Below are 20,398 nucleotides of genomic sequence, written 5' to 3'. Positions count from 1 at the left end.
CCCCACCCCCCACACTATAGCCTTTTCCAAACAGCTGTAATAATGGGATGTTTGTGTCTGGGAACTTGGAATATTTAGCCAGTGTTTTTGCTTGTACCTTGTGACTTTGGCTACAGAGAAACAGTCTGTGAGGTTGTTATGGAAACAAGTCCCTAGAGATTCCTAGTTTCCACAAATGCTTCACAAAGATGTGCTCTGACTTAAGAAGGAAAATAGCTAGATAGATAGCAAAACAGCCTCTTATATCCCAAATGAATGCCTAAAGTCAGGAACTTAGGTGTTTTCAAAAATCCCACTCTAAGTGATGTGAGAGCACAAGTTCTATTGAAAGCCAGTGGGATGTGTGCAGCTAAATCACTCGGGGATTTTCTTAACTCCCACCCATAATTCCTAAATAAAAGTGGCCCTCTGCTGAGAAGTGCTGAGCACCCACAATAATTGCAAATGCTCAACAACCCTGAAAAATCAGCCCACGTTCACTAAAGTGCTTAAAATATTGATTTTGGGTGCCTAAAGTTTGCATATTTGGATCCTTGTTTCCTTTTTGCCTCTCAGTTATGGCAAAGGAAATCCATAAAGTCAATTTCACATATTTTTCATAGACAGTTTCATCTGCAAGTTCTTCTCAGTGTTGAAAAGTCTGGGTGGCAAACACTGCAGGGAGTTGTTTGCAGCAGACTGCTTTCACTAGCATGTTTCTTTGTTTTGTAGAGATATTTCTATTGACCATAAAACCTACACACACCACAAAAGCCCCACATTTAAGTAGAGAGCATCCCTTAAACAAACAATTCTAGGACACCTGGACCACACCTTCGTGCTGGAGTTAGGTTATGGAGATTGTCCCTGCCAGCAATTTGGTCTGAATCTAAATGTCTTAGAAGACAAGGGTTTCTGCCAATCAATGATGCCGGTGTCAGGACCCAGGGAAGAAATGGGCTAAGGAATTTAAGCTTCTGAAGCAGATAACAGTATGTCTTGTCTCTCCTCCTGAACTTTTGTTTAATCTGAGTTTTTTATATCTCAGTTTAGGGAAACTTTTAGCAGCTAGAATACACGTACATAAAAACAACCCCCAAAATAGCACAGGCATTGTGCTGAGAGACAGCAGTGCCCTGGATACCTCAAGCGGTGTCTCTCAAAAAGGCCATTCAGCAGAGCTACTGCACACCTGCTGGTATCACAAAGAGTCTAAGCACAAACAGTCTCCGCCATAGAAAAAAAAATCATAATAATTCATTATGTAAAACAGTCTTCCTGAAATACAACCAAACAAAATAGCTTTGTGCTGAACTATCAGCTACCATCAGTTTCAATGGGATTTGATAGTACTCATCACATCTCACAATCAGGCCTAAGGACCTGATCTTGCACCATGGAAATCCACGGTAGTTTTTGCTACTGACTTCAGTAGGAGAAGGATCAAGGCCTAATGCTTTGATCCTCCACTAAGAACTGTGCAGAGAGATCACTGCACCCAATACAGAGCCCCTTTGAAGTCAGTGGGACTCAGGGTGAGCACAAAAGTGTTGAGGTTTGCCCATGCAGTTCTCAGTGCAGGATCAGGGCTTAAATGAGGAAAGACCATGATAAAGTCTGTCGAGGCTTAACCATCAATTTCCCTTTCCTCCCCACTTGCTCTCCAACACGGAAAGGTGTTGAGCAATTTTTTTTAAAAATCAGAAAAAAGGCAGAGTTATTTTAAATAGTGAGATGATCTGAGATGCAGTAGATGCACCTTGAGATGTAAAATGTGCTCACTGATAAGCATAATGCTTCAGACCGGCGTGTGCCTTTTGCACTGCTGACAAATGGTGCTCTCATAAGAACCTGGAGTATGTGAATGATCTTGGTGCACCTTCCATCTAAACTTACATTTTGGGTATTTCTTGTTAAGACAGCAGCATCTTTCCAAGATTAGGCCTTTAGGTCTTGGTCCTCATTCAAAAGATCCCAGTTATGCCTTTAGAGTTTATCTAGATAGATTAGGGAAATTTGCACTGGTGGCAATGACATAGCTATACTGGGGTGACTGACCCCGGTGGGTTGGTCATACCAATGTAAGCCCCATTTTGCACTGACGCAGTGGTCTACACCAGGGGTCTGCAGCAGTGTAACTACACCATTGCAAATCTCCCTAATCTATACAAGCCCTTAAATTCAGAACGACACACCCCAGTGAAGTCAACGGCTCCCATGGTTCTAAGTACAGAACTGGATACTTGTAGCATAAAGTACATTTCATTAAAACACTTATGTGGTACGTGTCGGAAGACAAAGGAATTAGCCCAAACGTGCCTTGCATAGGAAGTCACTTACAGGCACAAAGATGGTGTTGCTATGATAAATGCTAATTAACACTAGGGCACCGATGGAAACAAAGGTGAAATTTGTTCAAAACACAAAGAATAAGAAAATAATTACTATAAATTTAAAAAAACAACTGTTTCTGCCATGCCACAGATGGCGAATATTGGTCACAACTTCTATCGTCGCAATTAGTTAAAAATTAAAGTGCTTTTAGATCTGAAAATCTTATAACAAACAGGCCCTTACATGTGTACTGCAGTGCAAACCCAGGGGAAAGTGTCAGAGGTAGGGCACTCGTTGACTTTCCCTACATCTGCAGAACACAATGCAATGCTGGATCCAACATTTCCATTCTCCCAAGGCAACCGCAAGGCAGGCATGACTGATCCCCCAACCAAGGTCACTGCACCAGCACAGGAATTCACCGCCACAGCTTGAGACAGCTCTTAGTAGCCCATTTGATCTATTCCCTGCCTGATCTTTTAGCAACAAACGTGGCCTGGGCTTTTCTTTTGTCGATGTACTAGAATAATTAGTCTTCAGAGTTACAACTGGAATAAAGCTCCACTCCATGCCAAAAATAAAATGGAAGGGGAAGGGGACAACAGGTGGGCTCCCTTGGTCTATAGAGTAAGGCAAAAGAATGTCCAATTGCACAAGCTAATGAGACATAGCAATCAAGGACAGGAGTGTCCAAATCACAAGCAATTTGTTTTCGGCATCACAATTCGCAGTTTGGTGTTTTGTCTTGAACATATGCAGCTACTACTGGGAGAGAGAATGTGCAGCAGCTTGTGGCTATGCATTTGGGATCCAGGAGAATGGGGCGAGGGTAGAAGAACTGTAAAAGTCCAGTCTTATTCCACACCCTGTTAGAGAAGCTGATCACACTTCTGTCAGCATTTTCTTCCCTCTGTAGCCCGGGTTGCTGGTTGGAATGAAGTTGGGATATTTCATAGATTCTAAATCTTCTGCCTCCAGAAATTCTAATTTACTGAGGGACTGATTACTGTCCCTCTTTTTAGGCGCTGAGAAAGGAGATTGCTGCTGGCCACAGGTGACATGGGTGTACTGGCACTGCTCCTCCTGCTCAGTTTCTCGGTGGTAGAAGTAGTTGAAGTTGGACACGATGACAGGTACGGGCAGGGCTATGGTCAGCACGCCAGCGATGGCACACAAGGAGCCCACGATCTTGCCCCCGATTGTCATAGGGTACATGTCCCCATAGCCCACAGTGGTCATGGTCACTACTGCCCACCAGAAAGCATCTGGGATACTGGTGAACAACGATTCTGGGTCATCAGTCTCAGCAAAATACACGGCGCTAGAGAAGAGGATCACACCGATGAAAAGGAAAAAGATGAGGAGACCAAGCTCCCTCATGCTCGCCTGGAGGGTTTTCCCCAGGATCTGCAGCCCCTTGGAGTGTCTGGAGAGCTTGAAGATCCTGAAGACCCTGACCAGGCGGATGACCCTGAGGATGGCCAGGGACATGGCTTGCTGCTGGCCCCCGTTGTTGTTAATGTTGTTCCTAGGCTGCTGTTTTTGCTGCTGCTCCTGAGCCAGCTCGGTGCCCAGGGTGATGAAGTAGGGGATGATGGCCACGATGTCGATGATGTTCATGATGTTCCTGGAGAACTCGGGCTTGCTGGGGCAGGCGAAGAAGCGCACCAGCAGCTCGAAGGAGAACCAGATGATGCAGAGGGTCTCGATGAGGAAGAAGGGGTCAGTGAAGAAGGGGCTTGCCCTGGGAGAGGGGTGCATCGGGGACGGGGTGCCATTTGGCTGCTCAGGAAGCAAGAACTGCCCGTCCTCCCGGTGCGCGCCCTCCGCAAAGCCCGGCGGTGCGCCCTTGCTCTCCTGGCGGAACTCGGGCAGGGTCTCCAGGCAGAAGATGACTATGGAGATGAGGATCACCAGCACCGAGACGATGGCGATGCCCCGGGCCGGCCCAGAGCTCTCCGGGTACTCGAAAAGGAGCCACACCTGGCGCTGGAAGTGCTGCTGAGGCAGGGGCTTCTCCTCCTCCTGGATGAAGCCCTCGTCCTCCCGGAAAGTCTCGATGGCCTCCTCGCCCAGCTGGTAGAAGCGGATCTCCTCCATGAAGACGTCCAGGGGCACATGGACCGGCCTGCGGAGCCGGCCCCCGGACTGGTAGTAATAGAGGATGGCGTCGAAGCTGGGCCGGTTCCGATCGAAGAAGTACTCGTTGCGCAGCGGGTCGAAGAAGCGCACCCGGCGGCTCGGGTCGCCCAGCAGCGTGTCCGGGAAGAGCGACAGGGTCCGCAGCTGGGTCTCGAAGCGCAGCCCGGAGATGTTGATCACCAGGCGCTCGCTGCTGCAGCAACTGCCGCTGCCGCTCCGCTCCTCCCCGGCCGCCTCCGCCTCTCCGCAGCCGCCCCCGGCCCCTGCGAGAGACAGGGGCTCCTCCGCCCTCATGCCAGCTGCACTGCCCGGCCAGGGGAGCCGGGCCCGGCGGGGAGGTGGCGGGGCAGCCCTGGGTCTGCGGCTCTGCCCAGAGCAAGCTGCGCGCTCCCTCCACCCGCTGCTGCTGCCTGGGGTCTGGGTCTGTCTGTCCTCCCCTCCCCCCGCTGGGGTCTGGGTCTGTCAGTCCTCCGCTCTCCCGACTGGGGTCTGGGTCCGTCTGTCCTCCCTTCCCCCCCGACTGGGGTCTGGGTCCGTCTGTCCTCCGCTCTCCCGACTGGGGTCTGGGTCCGTCTGTCCTCCCTTCCCCCCCGACTGGGGTCTGGGTCCGTCTGTCCTCCGCTCTCCCGACTGGGGTCTGGGTCCGTCTGTCCTCCCTTCGCCCCCGACTGGGGTCTGGGTCTGTCTGTCCTCCCTTCCCCCCCCGACTGGGGTCTGGGTCCGTCTGTCCTCCCTTCCCCCCCGACTGGGGTCTGGGTCCGTCTGTCCCTCTACCCGCTGCTGCTGGGGTCTGCGTCTGTCTGTCCGCCCTTCCCCACGCTGGGGGCTGGAGCTAGCGGTCTGTCCGGCTGTCCCTGTTTCACCTCCCGGAGGCCGGCTCGCTGGCTGTCCTTCCCTCTCCTTCAGGAGCCGGGGTGTGTCTGTCGCTCCCGCTTGCCAGTTTCTCTCTTCTCCGGGGCGGGGGATCTAGGTCTGTCTGTCCCTCGCGCCTCTCGGGGGACCGGGGCCGCTCAGTCTGTCCTTCCTGCCCGGCCCCGCCTCCCCTCCGCCTGTTGCTCCTTCCGCGCACCGGCTCAGCCTCTGGCGGTGCCTGGCTCTCGCTCTCTCGCTGCAGCGCGGGCTGCGCCCCGCTTCTCCTCGCCGGGCACCGGCTGGGTGTCTGGGCGCCTGCCCCTCGCCCTGGCCTCTCGCTGCTGCCGCAGCTCCTCGAGCTCCGTCCTCTCTACTCCCTACACACACAGCTAGGCGTGGAGCGGAGACTGGTGCCTGCCTCCGCCTTACTCCCCATACCCCCCTCCCACCCAGCCGGAGGATGCAGCAACAGTAAACTCCCGAGGGGAGAGGGGGGGGAAATCTGTGTCCGCACTACCCTCCCCACCAGCGGCCCTACGAGCTCCCAGCAGGAAGGTGTAGTTCGCTACAGCCCTCCCATCCCAACGGATGGATGCATGACCTTCCCCCACGCGAATTGCTTTGCAGCCAGATGCTTCCAACTCAGGGACTTGCTCTGGAGCTAGCAGCTCCCCCTACTCGAAATGAAAACAGTTTTGTTAACCTAAGCCCTGGCGAACGACAGAAAACAAGGCAGCATGATCCAGTGTTCAGGGCTGGGAAACGCGGCTCCAGGAGACCTGGAGCGTGCTCCCTTTTTTTGCTCATGACTATCTGACCTTGAGGAAGTCACAGGCTGGTTTTAAACAGCCTCCAGAGCCTCACTTTATATGTATGATCTGATCACATATAGTAAAAAGAACAAAATGTGTTACCCTTTAGGAAACCGGCTTTGTGAATGGAAATTACTTGGGTAATCTACGGGGAGTCAGGAGACCTGAGCTCAGTCGGGGTAACCGAGTGAAATGTTGTGTCCTGTGTACTACAGGAGAGCACACTAGATGATTTAACACTAACAGTCCTTTTCTGGTCTTAACATCTCTTACCAGCTCCTGCTATCACTTAATCTCACTGTGGCTCAGTTTCTCCGTCTGTAAAAGGGGCTAATGCTCCTTCCCCTCCTTGCAAAGAACCATTTGGTCATTTGATGAAGAGTACTTTACCAGTGCTATGTATTATTATCTAGGCTTTTATCGTTGTAGCATCTGATGCCTTTGTTGGCTTCCAGCCATCTCCTCAGCCCACACCATCCCTAAACAGCATACAGTGTAGAAGCAAAGCATTCCCTGACCTCTCTCCCTTTCCAGTCTAGTTACCTGGCAAAATTCTTTTTTGTTAACGCCTGGAACATTTCTGACCAGTTGTTTGCTGCTCTTCCTGGTTCTAGAGTAACAGCCGTGTTAGTCTGTATTCGCAAAAAGAAAATGAGTACTTGGGGCACCTTAGAGACTAACCAAGAAGCAAGCTGTAGCTCACGAAAGCTTATGCTCAAATAAATTGGTTAGTCTCTAAGGTGCCCCAAGTACTCCTTTTCTTCTTCCTGTTTCTGTCTTCAGAAAGGAGATGAGAATCAGCTATTAAATTATTTTAACTTTCCGTAGTTTTTTCCCTCCTCTTGTTTTCTATGCACAAGGGGCTGCCGTTACTGTTTACATCATGCAAAATTAGGCAATTTATGCATCACATGACCCCCAAAAAATAGATCCTTTTAAAAAAAATCATTTATCTTGTGATGGTAAAAAGCAATTTACTATGATTCATTTTTCAAATCTTACGATGAATTATTCATTCATATGGTTACTTGAATCATCATTATTATGATTTATTCATTCATGTCATTACCCAGTCAGGATTTTTTTTTTTTTAATTCTTTTGGGAAGGATAGGCAGGCTCCTGCAGTTTGCAACTGGATACACAGCCGTTCACCTCTAAGGCTGGTGGGTTGACTCAGACTCAGGTCAGTAGGGATCAAAAGTCACTAGTACAGGACAGGGGTTCAACAGTCTGTGTGGAATGGACTAATGGAGCGCAGTACAGTTCTAGTGGACAGGTATCTCACTCACCCTTGAGACAATTCGGTAGCCTCAAAAGGGACCCTGATTCTTAATCAGTCCACTCCTATGCTTGACACAAGAATGGTTGGAGAAAGGGAGTGAAACTGGGTTTGAACACCCCCTGTTTTGAGGCAAGCTTGGCCCTGGCCTCAATTAGAGCAGCATTCAGCTTGCTCTAACTTAAGCTCTACCTTCCCTGGCCTTCTGTGGTCTTGGGCAAAGGGAGAATAGCCAGCATACTACTCTAGCACTTCTCCCTCCCTCCCAGTTCCAACCCCCAGCTCACACCTGACTGCTCCCCTTCACTGGAGGCTAGAAGTGGGACTCTGTGCCATTGAGGGAGCACTCTTCCATGGGAGTATTTTGAGGAGGCTTTTTCACTATGAGAGTTGCATAAAGGGATATTAGGTAAAAGGAGAACTGGCCCTAGTCTAAATAATGAAGACAGAGACTGAAATATAGTTCTACAACTCCACTTTCCTCTTCTCATCCTTCCTGGGTTGTTTTCTTTCCTCCTGCTTTCCCTTTCTGTCCTAGGATTGGCCTCTGTGCCCATATTAAGGTACCTCTTCCGGCTGCTGAGCAGCCCTCTCCTCTGGCCCCTAGTGGCTTCTTCTCTGAACTGCAGATAGCTGTCTCCCAATATAGCAAGTCCCCCACACCCCTGCAACTGCTTCTGGAGCTGGGCTCATCTTAGCAAGGGCTGGAGGTGGCAGCTGGCTGCCTAGAGCTGAGAGAAGAAGTTGGCAGGGGACAGAAGAGGGAGCTACTGAGCAGCCAGGAAAACAGCTGTTTAGTTTTTTAAAAGGCTACATAGATCCTTAGGCAGGACTACAAGCTCTCAGAAGTGCCCCCTGCCAAACCAGGGCCGCTGGCAACTATGCATGCACACATGGGGTGAATTTCACCCTAAGTTGCGGGTGCTTTGCCTAACAGTAGTCAGTGGATACAGCTCCTTGCCCTATGATCTTTTGTAATCCTGCCCTGCATCAGGTGACTGGCACCAGGTAATGAAAAGAAGAATCTTACCAGCACTCATGTCTGCCAAATCTTTAATGCACTGTGCACCAAATATAAGCCCTGCTTCAAGTCTTAATGCAGGGTTTAAGTGCATATAGACTTTAGCTTTTATTCTGCACCAAGGTGAAATTCACCCACAAGGAGCCAAAATATTTCACATGTAAAATTAATCCAGATGGCCTAAAAGCAGTAACAGCCACCGAAAAGTTTGCTAGCTGGGAAAATGGCCAGGTTAGAAAAGGGTCAGTCTCTTCCATTTACACACAGAACTCAGTTACAGCCAACTTGACCCCTCCCATCTGTGGATTTATGACTGCTGGGAAGTGGGGAGTGCTAAATTGAGATGGGAAGCAAAAATTAGCTCATGCTTTCAGCCGTAACACCAGTTCCCCACCCCACCCCCGAAAAGCAGCTACAGGATCCAGCCTGGACCACTAGTAAACAGCCTCCACTCACCAGAGCACCAGCCTGAAGTGGCACTAAAAACTAGTGGCCAGATTTCCCATTTTCTTTTTACTCCTGGGCAAAGTGGGTGTAATATACAACCATTCTGACCTGACTTTTCCACACACCTAAATAACCATACACAATGTAGACAGTGAAGAATTAGCCCTTGGTTCCAATTCTGGTTCTGTCTGGAGCTCTCTGAATTGGGGTGTGTGTGTGTAAATCATATATAAAATTCTCAATCAGTGCAGCTCCACCGGTGCTAGAAACAGTGGATGGTATAAGGTAAAATAGACCACAGGTATTTGATGACCCCATATAAAGATGCTTGCACCTTGTCCACATTACAGCTTCCACCATTACTACCACTGATGGAGCTGTGTCAGAAAATTTACAGGTCAAAATTTTCCTAATACAGAAATGCCCTGAGTGGTCACTAAACTGAAAATCTCTGTCCAAATTCCCCTTTGAGATGCTGACAGAGTCCATGGCTCCATCTAATCCAAGTTGTCCTCAGAAAATTGTGAAGCTTTCATGTACCAGAGTTTCAACATTGTCACTGTGAACTAAACACTATGGCTCCAGCCCAGTGCCCTACAATGGCCCCCAAAGCCAAGAGTTTCAAATGTGACTAGTGACTTTGGATGCCCAACTTGAAATGTCTGGTCCAACCCACACAGCTGGTCATACCCTGAACCATATCTTCTGCCTAGTATCAAGATAGAGGAATTACAACCAGCCACTGTTTTGGACAGGCTATTACCTCATTAAAGCAGTGCGAGACCTCAGGCAACAAGATCAATTATCCCAATTTGACCATGAAGGCTCATGGATATTAACTCCAAAGCCTGCTAAAGGACAACAGCACCCCACTCACAGGATAAGGAGTTGAGGCCTTACAGTGGCCTGGGCCATGGACATGCTGGCCCTCAAACAACCCCTTCCTTCCCCTTGCCCACACAGATCTTCTCAGGTTTTTGACGCTGGATGAAGAGAGACGGGATGGAAATTTGAGTAGGGTGACCAAAATTTCCCTATGCTGATTATGGGACACTTGGTAAAATTACTTGTATTCAAGCAAGTTCAACAGCAATCAATCAGAACTATGCAGTACAGATGTTCAAACTAACATCAAGTTGACTGACCCCTCTCAAAAAGAAATAGTGCATAGTTGGATTCTTTTAATTTACCTTCTTATCTTTAAGGCTTTAGGGTTCACACAGGGAGGGGTGACACACACACACACCCACCCACCCTACCTGCCCCCCAGATCTAGGGAGAGGTCACGCACACACCTGTACTCCTGTCTCACACAGGGGGGCGACCAACCAACCTGACTCACCCTGCCCGGTCCTCTCTGCCCAGCATGCCTGGCTGGGCCCCTGGGACAGACTCACCTCTTTTGGTACCTGGCACTGTGTCTTCCTGAGGCAACACACGGGGGGCAAACAGGGTCACATGCTCCCACCCCTCAGATTCCAGTTTTCTGCCAGGGTTCACATCAGAATGTGGCCAGCAGCAGCCTTTCAGCACTGTGTGGGAAGGAAGGGACAGGAGCTGCTTCCAGCCACAGGGGAGAAGGAGCGGGGAAGGGGTGACCTGACCCCTATCTTTGCAGAGCTCATCTCTTTGTCCCCTTTCACCATGCAGGCAGCTTGCCCATTCCTGCCTGCACACAGTGTTGAAAAGCAGCTAGTACTTCCAGGCTGCTGCTGGCCACCGACATAACCTAGCTGCCTCCTGTCTCTTACAGCGTGGGCAGGAAGGGGTTAAGCCCTAAGGATGCATTGTGCACCAGGGCCCAGGGAATCTGACTCCAGGGGTGTCATAAACATACAGCTAAGAGTAGCATAAAATCCCTCCTTTACCTGTAAAGGGTTAAGAAGCTCAGATAACCTGGTTGGCACCTGACCAAAAGGACCAATAAGGGGAGAAGATACTTTCAAATCTGTGGGGGGAAGGGTTTTGCTTTGGCTTTGTGTGTGTGTTCTCTTGGGGGACAAACAAGTAATCTAGCTTCTACTGAATGATCATCTAAACTTACAGAAATAGTAAATAACAGCAAGGAAATGCGTTAGAGTATCTTTTGCTTTGGCTTGGGAATTTTCCCTGTGCTAAAAGGGAGGTTTATCCCTGTTTTTTGTAACTTTAAAGTTTTGCCTAGAGGGGAATACTCTGTGTTTTGAATTTGATTACCCTGTAAAATTACCTTCCATCCTGATTTTACAGAGGTGCTTCTTTTTGAATTTTATAATAAAATTCTGTTGTTAAGAACCTGATTGGTTTTTAGGGTCCTAAAAAAACAAGGGGCTGGTTTCTGCTCACCTTGTTTACCTATCTGGTTGGTAGATTATTCTCAAGCCTCCCCAGGAAAGGGGGTGAAGGGCTTGGGGGGATATTTCAGGGAAACAGGAACTCCAAGTGGTCCTTTTCCTGAATTTTTGTTTAACTCACTTGGTGGTGGCAACAGTACCTATCCAAGGACAAGGAAGGATTTGTACCTTGGGGAAGTTTTTAACCTAAGCTGGTAAAAATTATGGGGTCTTTCATGTGAGTCCCCACATCTGTACCCTAGAGTTCAGAGTGGAGAAGGAACCCTGACAAGAGGCTTCAGCGAACACTGTGAGAACACTGGCACAGCAGGGGAGGGTGCCTAGGGGACAGAACAGCCCCATGTCTCCTTGGCAAAGGACCCAGGCCGGGGGGTGGAGAGTGTGGGTGGGGATAAGTGAAGAACTGCTGTGGAGCCTGCAGGTTTGGGGTGCAAACAGGCTGAAAATCGCTTTCCTCCCCCACCACTCCAGAGCTTAACTAAGAGGTGGATAGGCTTCCTCATGCAGCACTGTGGAGGGCTTTGCTACTCCTGACCAGGGCCCCGGGCCAGAGGGCCTTGGACTTTCCTGGGGTGCGGGCCCAGCCAGAGGCAGTGGGGAAAGGAAGAAGCCTGCCAGACAGCTGTTGGTGAGCTGAGCACTCCGACCAGGGGCTGGTTCTCCACACAGTGCTGGGAGCGGGACGTGCCTCACTGGAGGGGATACGGAGGAGCAGCGGGGCTCGGGGTGGGGGCAAAGGGACAAAGCAGGGAGAGGACAGCAAGAGGGGGAGCACATAAAGGGCCGATGGGTGGGCAGCAGAGGTGACATGTAACCGGCCGCTGCCTGGTGTCTGCCCGTATACACTGGCCTCTGCAGCTCGCAATGCTCAGCAAGTGCCAGCCAGAAACGGGGCAGGGGGCGGGGCTCTGCTGATCAAGAACTAGCACACAATGGGGGCTGTGCTGATGGATCACAGGGGGAGCAGCTGGCCCTGGGCTCTGCATCTTTGTCCCACCACCAGCTTTGCACATCCACCCCCATTCTTACCCACTGGACACCCCCACCCCCAAATCACTGCTGGTGGGCAGCCAGCAGCAGGACCCGCCAGTACTGATGGGTGTGAAGACAGAAAATACGGGACAATTTGCCCGTTTTCATGAAAAAGTCAGGACACCTGCAGGTCAAATACAGGACTGTCCCTTTAAAAATGGGATGTCTGGTCATCCTAAATTATATGAGCACTGATGGCAGAAAACAAAGGCTGATTCTGACTGGATGAAATATAATGAATTCCTTAAAAACTATTCGCAAAAAGAAAAAGGAGTACTTGTGGCACCTTAGAGACTAACAAATTTGAGCATAAGCTTTCGTGAGCTACAGCTCACTTCACTGGATTGTAACTCAGACAGGCCAGCTCAGTGTGATGCTGACAGACCAGCTCAAATCAAAGCCATGGGCCAATTCTCTTGTATTTGAATGGCAAAGAAATGTTAAGTAGTCCAGTAGGTATAGGCCAATTCACCTGTTAGAAAAGAACAAAGGAGGATGTTATCGTATTACATTTATATGGCATATGCTTCAGTAATTACATTTACACTAAATTTATCTGTTGGTTGCTATTGCCTTACATTATGTATATCCCTGTACTTAATTAATCCTAGATCAAAAAGTGTATGTTAATGAGAATTTACTTGATGTGTAAACTGCATGAAAACTAATGAAAGATTGTTTGGATTGCTGTAACTAAATGCATTGTGTATATCTCTGTAATTGGATTGCCCACCAAATGGGACTGGAGCCTTGGATCTGTAAATGAAGAAGCATACTAACCTCAAAGCATGGGGTCATTGTGTTCGACAACGGGAAATCCACAGACCCAGTCTGCGTTTAGTCGAGAGAGGAAACACCCATGCTGTAATAGACACTTGCCAAATTGGATTCATTCTTATAGCTGTCTTCCCTGGAAAACAGAGGTTGATCCCGTCTCACTGAACGGTTTTGAATTCTAACAGGGTGGAATACTGAACAAGTGGACACAGATCCCCAAAGTTTATTTTGTGTAACCCTGAAATTACTTATGGAAAACTAGCAGATCACCACACCTCTGCTATCATTTTGGACTTACGATCTTTATCTCGCCTGTTAATGTATTTTATCTGCTTTAACCTCTCAATAAATCATTTTTTTCTTTAGCTAATAAACTTTTAGTTAGTTTGCTAGAGAAACTGGCTGCCAGCATTCTCTTTGGTGTGAGATTGAGAGTATCCATTGACCTGGGGTAAGTGACTGACCCTCTGGGGTTGGGAGTAGCCTAATGTAATGCGATATTTGGCATAAGGGATCATTAATACAAAGTCCAGTTTGTCTGGATGGCAAGGTAGGCTGGAGAGCCTAAGGGGACTGCCTGTGACCCCATGGTAAGACTAACAGTGATCCAGGAGTTCACATTTGTTATTGCCTTGGTGAAATCTAATTATAGAATATACCACCAAGTTGAGGTATCTGCCCTGCTTTCTGATGGTCTGACCTGAAATTGGCACTCACAGTTGTGAGCCACTCTAGACAGCATGACAACTATACTGGCCAAGAGAACCTTCCTATCAGCCTCCACTCAGGCTGCCAAATCCCACCGAGGAACTATCCAGAGTGATAAATGCTTAATCAATCTTAAATGCCCACAACTTGCATCAGAGCCGAGTGCCTACCACTGTGAAGAACTATTATCCTACTTGGCTGAAAAGACCATGCACATTCAGGGAGCCTTCTCAAACAGGATGGATCTGCTTCATCTGCACTCACCAACTGACAGCTCACTTGCATTCCATGAGCTGAATACATTCACTCATCAAGAAGTTCTGGACACCCTAGAGGAATCCTGATCCAAGACTTGTGAATCCAACCAACGCCCTTAATGGCTGTGAAAAAAAAAGAAAGAGTCACTCCTGGCCAAAATAGCAAACACCTTATTCAGAGAAGGAATCTTCCTTCCTCCTCCAAACATGCAATAGTCCTGACCTACATTGAACAAACCCACTCTAGATACTTCAGTCCTAACCAATTATTGCCAAGTGTCAAACCTGTCATTCCTGAGCAAGCTCATAGAGAAGCTAGCCAAAAGCTGACTACAAGCTCATCTAACTGAAGCAACTGTCCTAGACCCAGAACAATCTGGATTTAGGCTAGGACAGGGAATGTTAGCACTTTAGTGGCACTGATGGATGATCATCTCCTGTCAATGGATAGAGGGCAGACATCCATTCTCAGCCTGCAGTATTTGGATACTGTTGACCATGAGGTTTTGCTGTCTCATTGGAGAGAGTTGGCAGGAGTCCAGGGTAATGTGCTAAAACTATACATAGTGACTGGGTAGTACATATCACCTCAGGATGGGATGCAGAGATAAAATTTCTAGACACTATTAATGACTGATTCTTGTACCAGCTAGTCCTGGAACCCACAAGGGGAGAGACAATTCTTGACTTAGTCCTAAGTGGCACACAGGCTCTGGTCCAAGAGGTGACTATAGCTGAACCACTCAGTAACAACCATAATGCAATTAAATTTAACATTCCTTGGGGGAGGGAATATACCAAAGATGCCCTCAACAGTAGCATTTAACTTCAAAAATGAAAACTACACAAAAATGAGGAAGCTAGTTAAATGGAAATTAAAGGAACAGTCTCAAGAATGAAATGCCTGCAAGGTACAGGACAAGTTTTTTAAAGCCACCGCAACAGAGGCTCAAATTAAATGTATATCCCAATTTTTTAAAAAAAAATTGTAAGAGGACCAAAATGCCACCACGGCTAAACAGAATAAAATAGGCAGTTAGAGGTAAACAGGCTTCCTTTAATAAATGGAAATCAAATCCTACTGAGGAAAATAGAAAGAACTACAAACCCTGGAAAGTCAAAGTATAATTAGGCAGGCAAAACACAATTTGAAGAGCAACTAAAAAAACCCACAAAACCTAACAGCAAACAAATTTTTGAAGTACAACAGAAGCAGGAAGCCTGCTGAACAATCAGCTGGGCCACTGGACAATTGAGGTGTTAAAAGACCACTCAAGGAAGACAAGACCATTGCAGAGAAGCTAAATTAATTCTTTTCATGAGTCTTCACTGCAGAGGATGAGAGGGAGATTTCCACACCCGAGTCACTCTTTTAGGTAACAAATCTGAGGAACTGTCCCAAACTGAAGTGTCAGTAGAGGAGCTTATGGAACAAATAAAAATTAACAGTAATAAGTCACCAGGACCAGATGGTAGTAACCCAAGAGTTCTGAAGGAATTCATGTGAAATTGCAGAACTAGTTGTGCTATGTAACCTATCACCTAAATAAGCTTCTGTACACCTGACGACTAGGATAGCTAATGTGACACCAATTTTTAAAAAAGGTTCCAGAGGTGATCCTGGCAATTACAGATCAGTTAGCCTAACCTCAGTTTCAGGCAAATTGGTTGAAGCTATAGTAAAGAACAGAATTATCAGACACAGATGAACACGATTTGCTGGGGAAGAGTCAACATGGCTTTTGTAAAGGGAAATCATGTCTCACCAATCTATTAGAATTCTCTGAGAGGGTCAACAAAGGTGTGGACAAGGGTGATCCAGTGGATATAATCTACTTAAAAACTTTCAGAAAGTCTTGACAAGGTCCCTCACCAAAGGCTCTTCAGCAAGCAGTCATGGGATAAGAGAGAAGGTCCTCTCATGGATCAGTACCTAGTTAAAAGACAGGAAACAAAGGGTAGGAATAAATGGTCAGTTTTCACAGTGGAGAGAGGCAAATAGTGGGGTCCCCCAAGGATCAGTAGTGGGACCAGTGCTGTTTAACATTCATAAGTGATGTGGAAAAAGGTTGTAAATAGTGTGGTGGCAAAATTTGCAGACGATACTAAAATTACTCAGGATAATTAAGTCCAAAGCTAATTGCAAAGAGTTACAAAGGGATCTCACAAAACTGGGTGACTGGACAAGAAAATGACAGATGAAATTCAATGTTGATAAATGCAAAGTAATGCATATTGGAAAACAGAATCCCAAATAGACATAAAATGATGGGGTCAAAATTAGCTGTTACCACTCAAGAAAGATCTTGGAGTTGTAGATAGTTCTCTGAGAACATCCACTCAGTCCAAAAGTCTAGCCGAATGTTAGGAATCATTAGGAAAGAGATAGATAAAAATAAATGTCATACTGCCATTCTATAAATCCACGGTATGCCCACACCATGAATACTGCCAATATTTCTGGTCACTCCATTCCAAAACAAAAAAATAGAATTGGAAAAGGTACAAAGAAGGGCAACAAAAATGATTAAGGGTATGGAACAGCTTCTGTATGAGGAGAGATTAAGATTGGGACTGTTCACCTTAGAAGGTATGATTATGGGGAGGGGGGGATGATAGAGGTCTATAAAGTCATGAATGGTGAGGAGAAAGTGAATAGGGAAGTGTTACTTACTCCTTCAAACACCACAAGAACCAGGAGTCATCCAATGAAATTAATAGGCAGCAGGTTTAAAACAAAAGAAAGTATTTTTTCACGCAACACATAGTCAACCTGTGGAACTCATTGCCAGGGGATGTTGTGAAGTCCAAAACTAATACTGGGCTCAAAAAAGCATTACATAAGTTCATGGAGGATAGGCCCCTCAATTGGCTTTTAGCCAAGATGATCAGGTATGCAAACCCATGCTCTGGGTGTCCCTAAGCCTCTGACTGCCAGAACCTAGGACTGGATGACAAGGGATGGACCACTTGACAATTGCCCTGTACTGTTAGTTTCCTCTGAAGCATTGGCCACTGTCAGAAGACAGGATACTGGGCTAGATGGACCATTGGTCTGACTCAGTTTGGCCGTTCTTATGTTTAATGGTTTGAGTCTTTTCTGGACAGATGCACCCAAATAGTAGCAACTGGAAACTGCACCTCCACCGCTTGACCCCTCATTTGTGGGTTTCCATAAGGATCAATTCTCTCTCTGGGCCTTTTCAATATTTACATCCAATCACTAGGTGAACTGGCCAGAAGACATGGACTGAAGTGCCAGCAGTATGCAGGTGATATACAGCTCTACCTGTCCAACACCATATGACCATGCCACTACCATCAAGTTGGCCCAGCGCTGTGATGGGATGAGGTCATGGATGAAAAACAACTGGCTAAAGCTAAACTTGAGCAAAAATAGAGGTGATGCTGGTGGGCAAAGAAAAGTATTTCTGAGGAGTTTGCAGTCACGGTGCAGTCATCTTTGATTGAAAGTTCACATCCGCAATTGGTTAATTCAGTCTGTAGTCTAGGAGAACTCTTGGATTCCTCACCGATGTTGAGCTCCCACATAGCACCAGCCACAAATAATACTTTCTACCATCTCCAGTTGGTGAGGAAACTCCATTCCATTCTGGCAAACAAAGACCTGGCCTCAGTTATTCATGGCTTCATCACCTCTTAGCTGGACTGCAGCAATGCCATACATCTGGGCATGAAGCCTTCAGCACTTAGGAAATACCAATCAGTACAAAACATTGGAACACATTTCCTCAACAGCACAGGCTACCATGAACACAGCACACCTGTCCTCCACTCTCTAAACTGGCTTCCCATTGAATTTTGAATCTAGTTCAAGGTGTGGGTCCTGATCTTCAAAGCGCTCCATGACCTGGGCTCAAGATATCTGAAAAATTGCTTAAAGCTCTGGGATAAAGCCCACGGTTGACAGGTGCACTCCTCTGGCACAATGGAACTCCCAACAATAAGAGCAAAGCTTATCTGCATGGGAGACAGAACTTTCTGCAGGGGTGGTCTGCAGACTGTGGAATAAACTCCCCCAGGAACTGCGGACCATTATAAATCTCACCACTTCTGATACAAGTGCAAGGTGCATTTCTTTGATCTTGCCTTCTCTAGTATAAGAAGATAGCAAATGGTCTGTTTAACAAAATTCCTACCAAAAGAAGACATTCTGCATGCTTCTTCCTCTGGGGTAGGAGGTAGTGGGGAAGGATGAGAGAACAAACGTGGCAGATGTGAAGTCATGCTTAATGCACTACTGGAAGGTGCTCAGAGACTATGAGGAGGAGCATGGTATGAGAACCTATATAGAATAGAAACACCTTAAATGGTCCTGAATTTCAGGAATTGCTGCGCAGCCACCTCTGAAAATTAGGTCCTTTCATAAGGCATAGGTCTTTCAGCACCCCTCAATCCTCTGACCATTCCCCAAACATCAGGGTTCAAGCATAGCTATGAGCCTCACAGAGCAAAAGAATGTTCATAACACTTAGCCTTATTTCAAGAGATCGAAATATTGGTTTCTTTCAAGATGTGAATTTGAAGGAATCTATATTGTGAGTAATGGAAGGGAATCATGTTGTTCCCTCCTTTTGATGAGATATTGTAGCAATTACTAGACAGATATTTTAAGGCCTACAGCCTTAAGTTAACAGATCAAAATGCAGTATGGTTTACTAGCAGTAGGATATTTCTTTCTTCCCCCCTGAAATGTTGTTACATGTTTGTAGAAGTAATGGAAGACTGGTCTACCTTGCAAGTTCGCTGGAAACGTTAACTGGTGTGCCACAGCTATAGCCTTCTGTTCGCTGGTCTGTTGGCGTATAAAATGATTACTAAAACAAGGGGAAGTTGTTTTTTGTTTTGTTTTTTTAAGCAAAAAATGCTTATATGCAAAAACTATGTCACTGCAACATCAAGGCTCCGATTTTAATTTCAAAATAGTTAGAACATGCAGAGAATAGTTTCTCCACAACAGCATGCTTTACAATGCAGTCTGTCATCACATTACACAGAAACTCAGCTGCAATGTTAACTATGGAGGGTGTGGTAGCTACTACATCATATGTCACAGACAACAGCCTTCTTCACCCCTGACTGATTCCCAGAGCATTGTCCAACCTGTGCACTGAATGAGGCAGGGGTCGTATAGAAAGATAGTATGTGACCACGTACCTAAAGACGTAATCAGAATGTATACATATAACAGGGTCGGGGAGAGGATAGGAATGAAAGTTTGCAGAGATAACCTTAATTCTGTGCCCTTGTGTAGCAGCGCAAAGACTCACTGGTGTGTTGCCTCTTGCTGGTCATCTTGGGAATTAGCTCAACTCCAGCTCCAGAGCACCTCCTGGTGGCCGATGTCTCACCTGCCTTAGGCCCCCCATGTCCCTCCCAGACCCTGGTGCCCCTTTACCTCAGGGTTCTGCCCCAGCAGTACCCCAGCATACTCTGGGTCTCCCCTCCCAGGTGAACCCCCAACCCTCTATGCTCACCTTGCCTCAGTGGCTACTAGCAATCATCATCTAGCCCCCCTTCACTGAGGCAAACTGCAGTCTGTCCTGGCCACTCATCATTGACAAGGAGGTTGGACCAGCTGCCTCTGCCTAACCCTGGGCTGCACCTCCCAGCCCCAGTACCTGCATAGGCCTTTGGCAACTCCCCAGGCTGGGGCCTTGATAGGCTGGAGCAGCGCAACTCCAGGTACCATATTCCCCAGCAGCTAGGTCCTTCTCTAGCTGTGGAGAGAGAGAAAGACTCTGACCCAGCTCATCCCTTAGGCCTTCTTATATTCCCAGCCCCATCCTGATTTGCAGCCTCAAGCCTGCTCCTGATTGGCTCCCCGAGGTAGCCCTTTCCCAGGGCTGTTTTTAACCCCTTCCACACCGGAGCAGGGTCACCACCCTGCTACACCCTGACTTTGGAACCTTAATGTAGTTTCTTTGTATGTAACTGCCTACATATTTATAAAACTTAAAAGATGAAAAAAAAAGAAAATTCCATCCTATGGAACCATATCAGCATCACAACTGGGTAAGCCCTTTCATTTTCAATTTAAACTGATTTTTACCAAAAAAATTTCTGGGTTTTACAAAAAGCATTTTTCAGTTTTTTTCTGATTTTCATCCTACTTTTGTATCATTCAAATATATAAAAAATAACTTGTTTTATTAGGAAAAATACATCTGTCTCATGCAATGTATTCTGATACTACATTAGTCTGTGTGTATATGCAAAGCTGTTTGTTGAAGTAAGGCTGTGTGTTAGTCTAGACCAGTGTTCCCCAAACTTGTTCCGCCGCTTGTGCAGGGAAAGCCCCGGCAGGCCAGTCCAGGTTGTTTACCTGCCGTGTCCGCAGGTTCAGCCTATTGCGGCTCCCACTGGCCGCTGTGCCCGGCCAATGGGGGCTGCGGGAAGTGGC

General features: G+C 47.2%; 1 protein-coding gene and 1 long non-coding RNA gene across 2 annotated transcripts; both read right to left on the bottom strand.

The window, feature by feature from the left end:
- LOC102938309 (potassium voltage-gated channel subfamily A member 6) lies at window positions 1–5,719 on the bottom strand. The gene has a single exon (XM_037913560.2). The coding sequence runs from the start codon at window positions 4,747–4,749 to the stop codon at window positions 3,196–3,198; it is 1,554 nt and encodes a 517-aa protein (XP_037769488.1). The 5' UTR covers window positions 4,750–5,719; the 3' UTR covers window positions 1–3,195.
- Window positions 5,720–12,638: 6,919 nt separating this feature from the next.
- Window positions 12,639–14,175, bottom strand: LOC122462943. Its single transcript, XR_006285845.1, has 3 exons — window positions 13,982–14,175; window positions 13,013–13,142; window positions 12,639–12,704 (listed from the first exon to the last, which is right to left on the bottom strand). It is a non-coding gene; the product is annotated as an uncharacterized LOC122462943 (long non-coding RNA).
- Between the last annotated feature and the right edge of the window lie 6,223 nt (window positions 14,176–20,398).

The sequence above is a fragment of the Chelonia mydas genome, chromosome 1, assembly GCF_015237465.2.
Source record: "Chelonia mydas isolate rCheMyd1 chromosome 1, rCheMyd1.pri.v2, whole genome shotgun sequence".
NCBI lineage: Eukaryota > Metazoa > Chordata > Testudines > Cheloniidae > Chelonia > Chelonia mydas.
The sequence above is the reverse complement of the archived record's forward strand: the minus strand, read 5'-3'. Positions and strand labels throughout refer to the sequence as shown.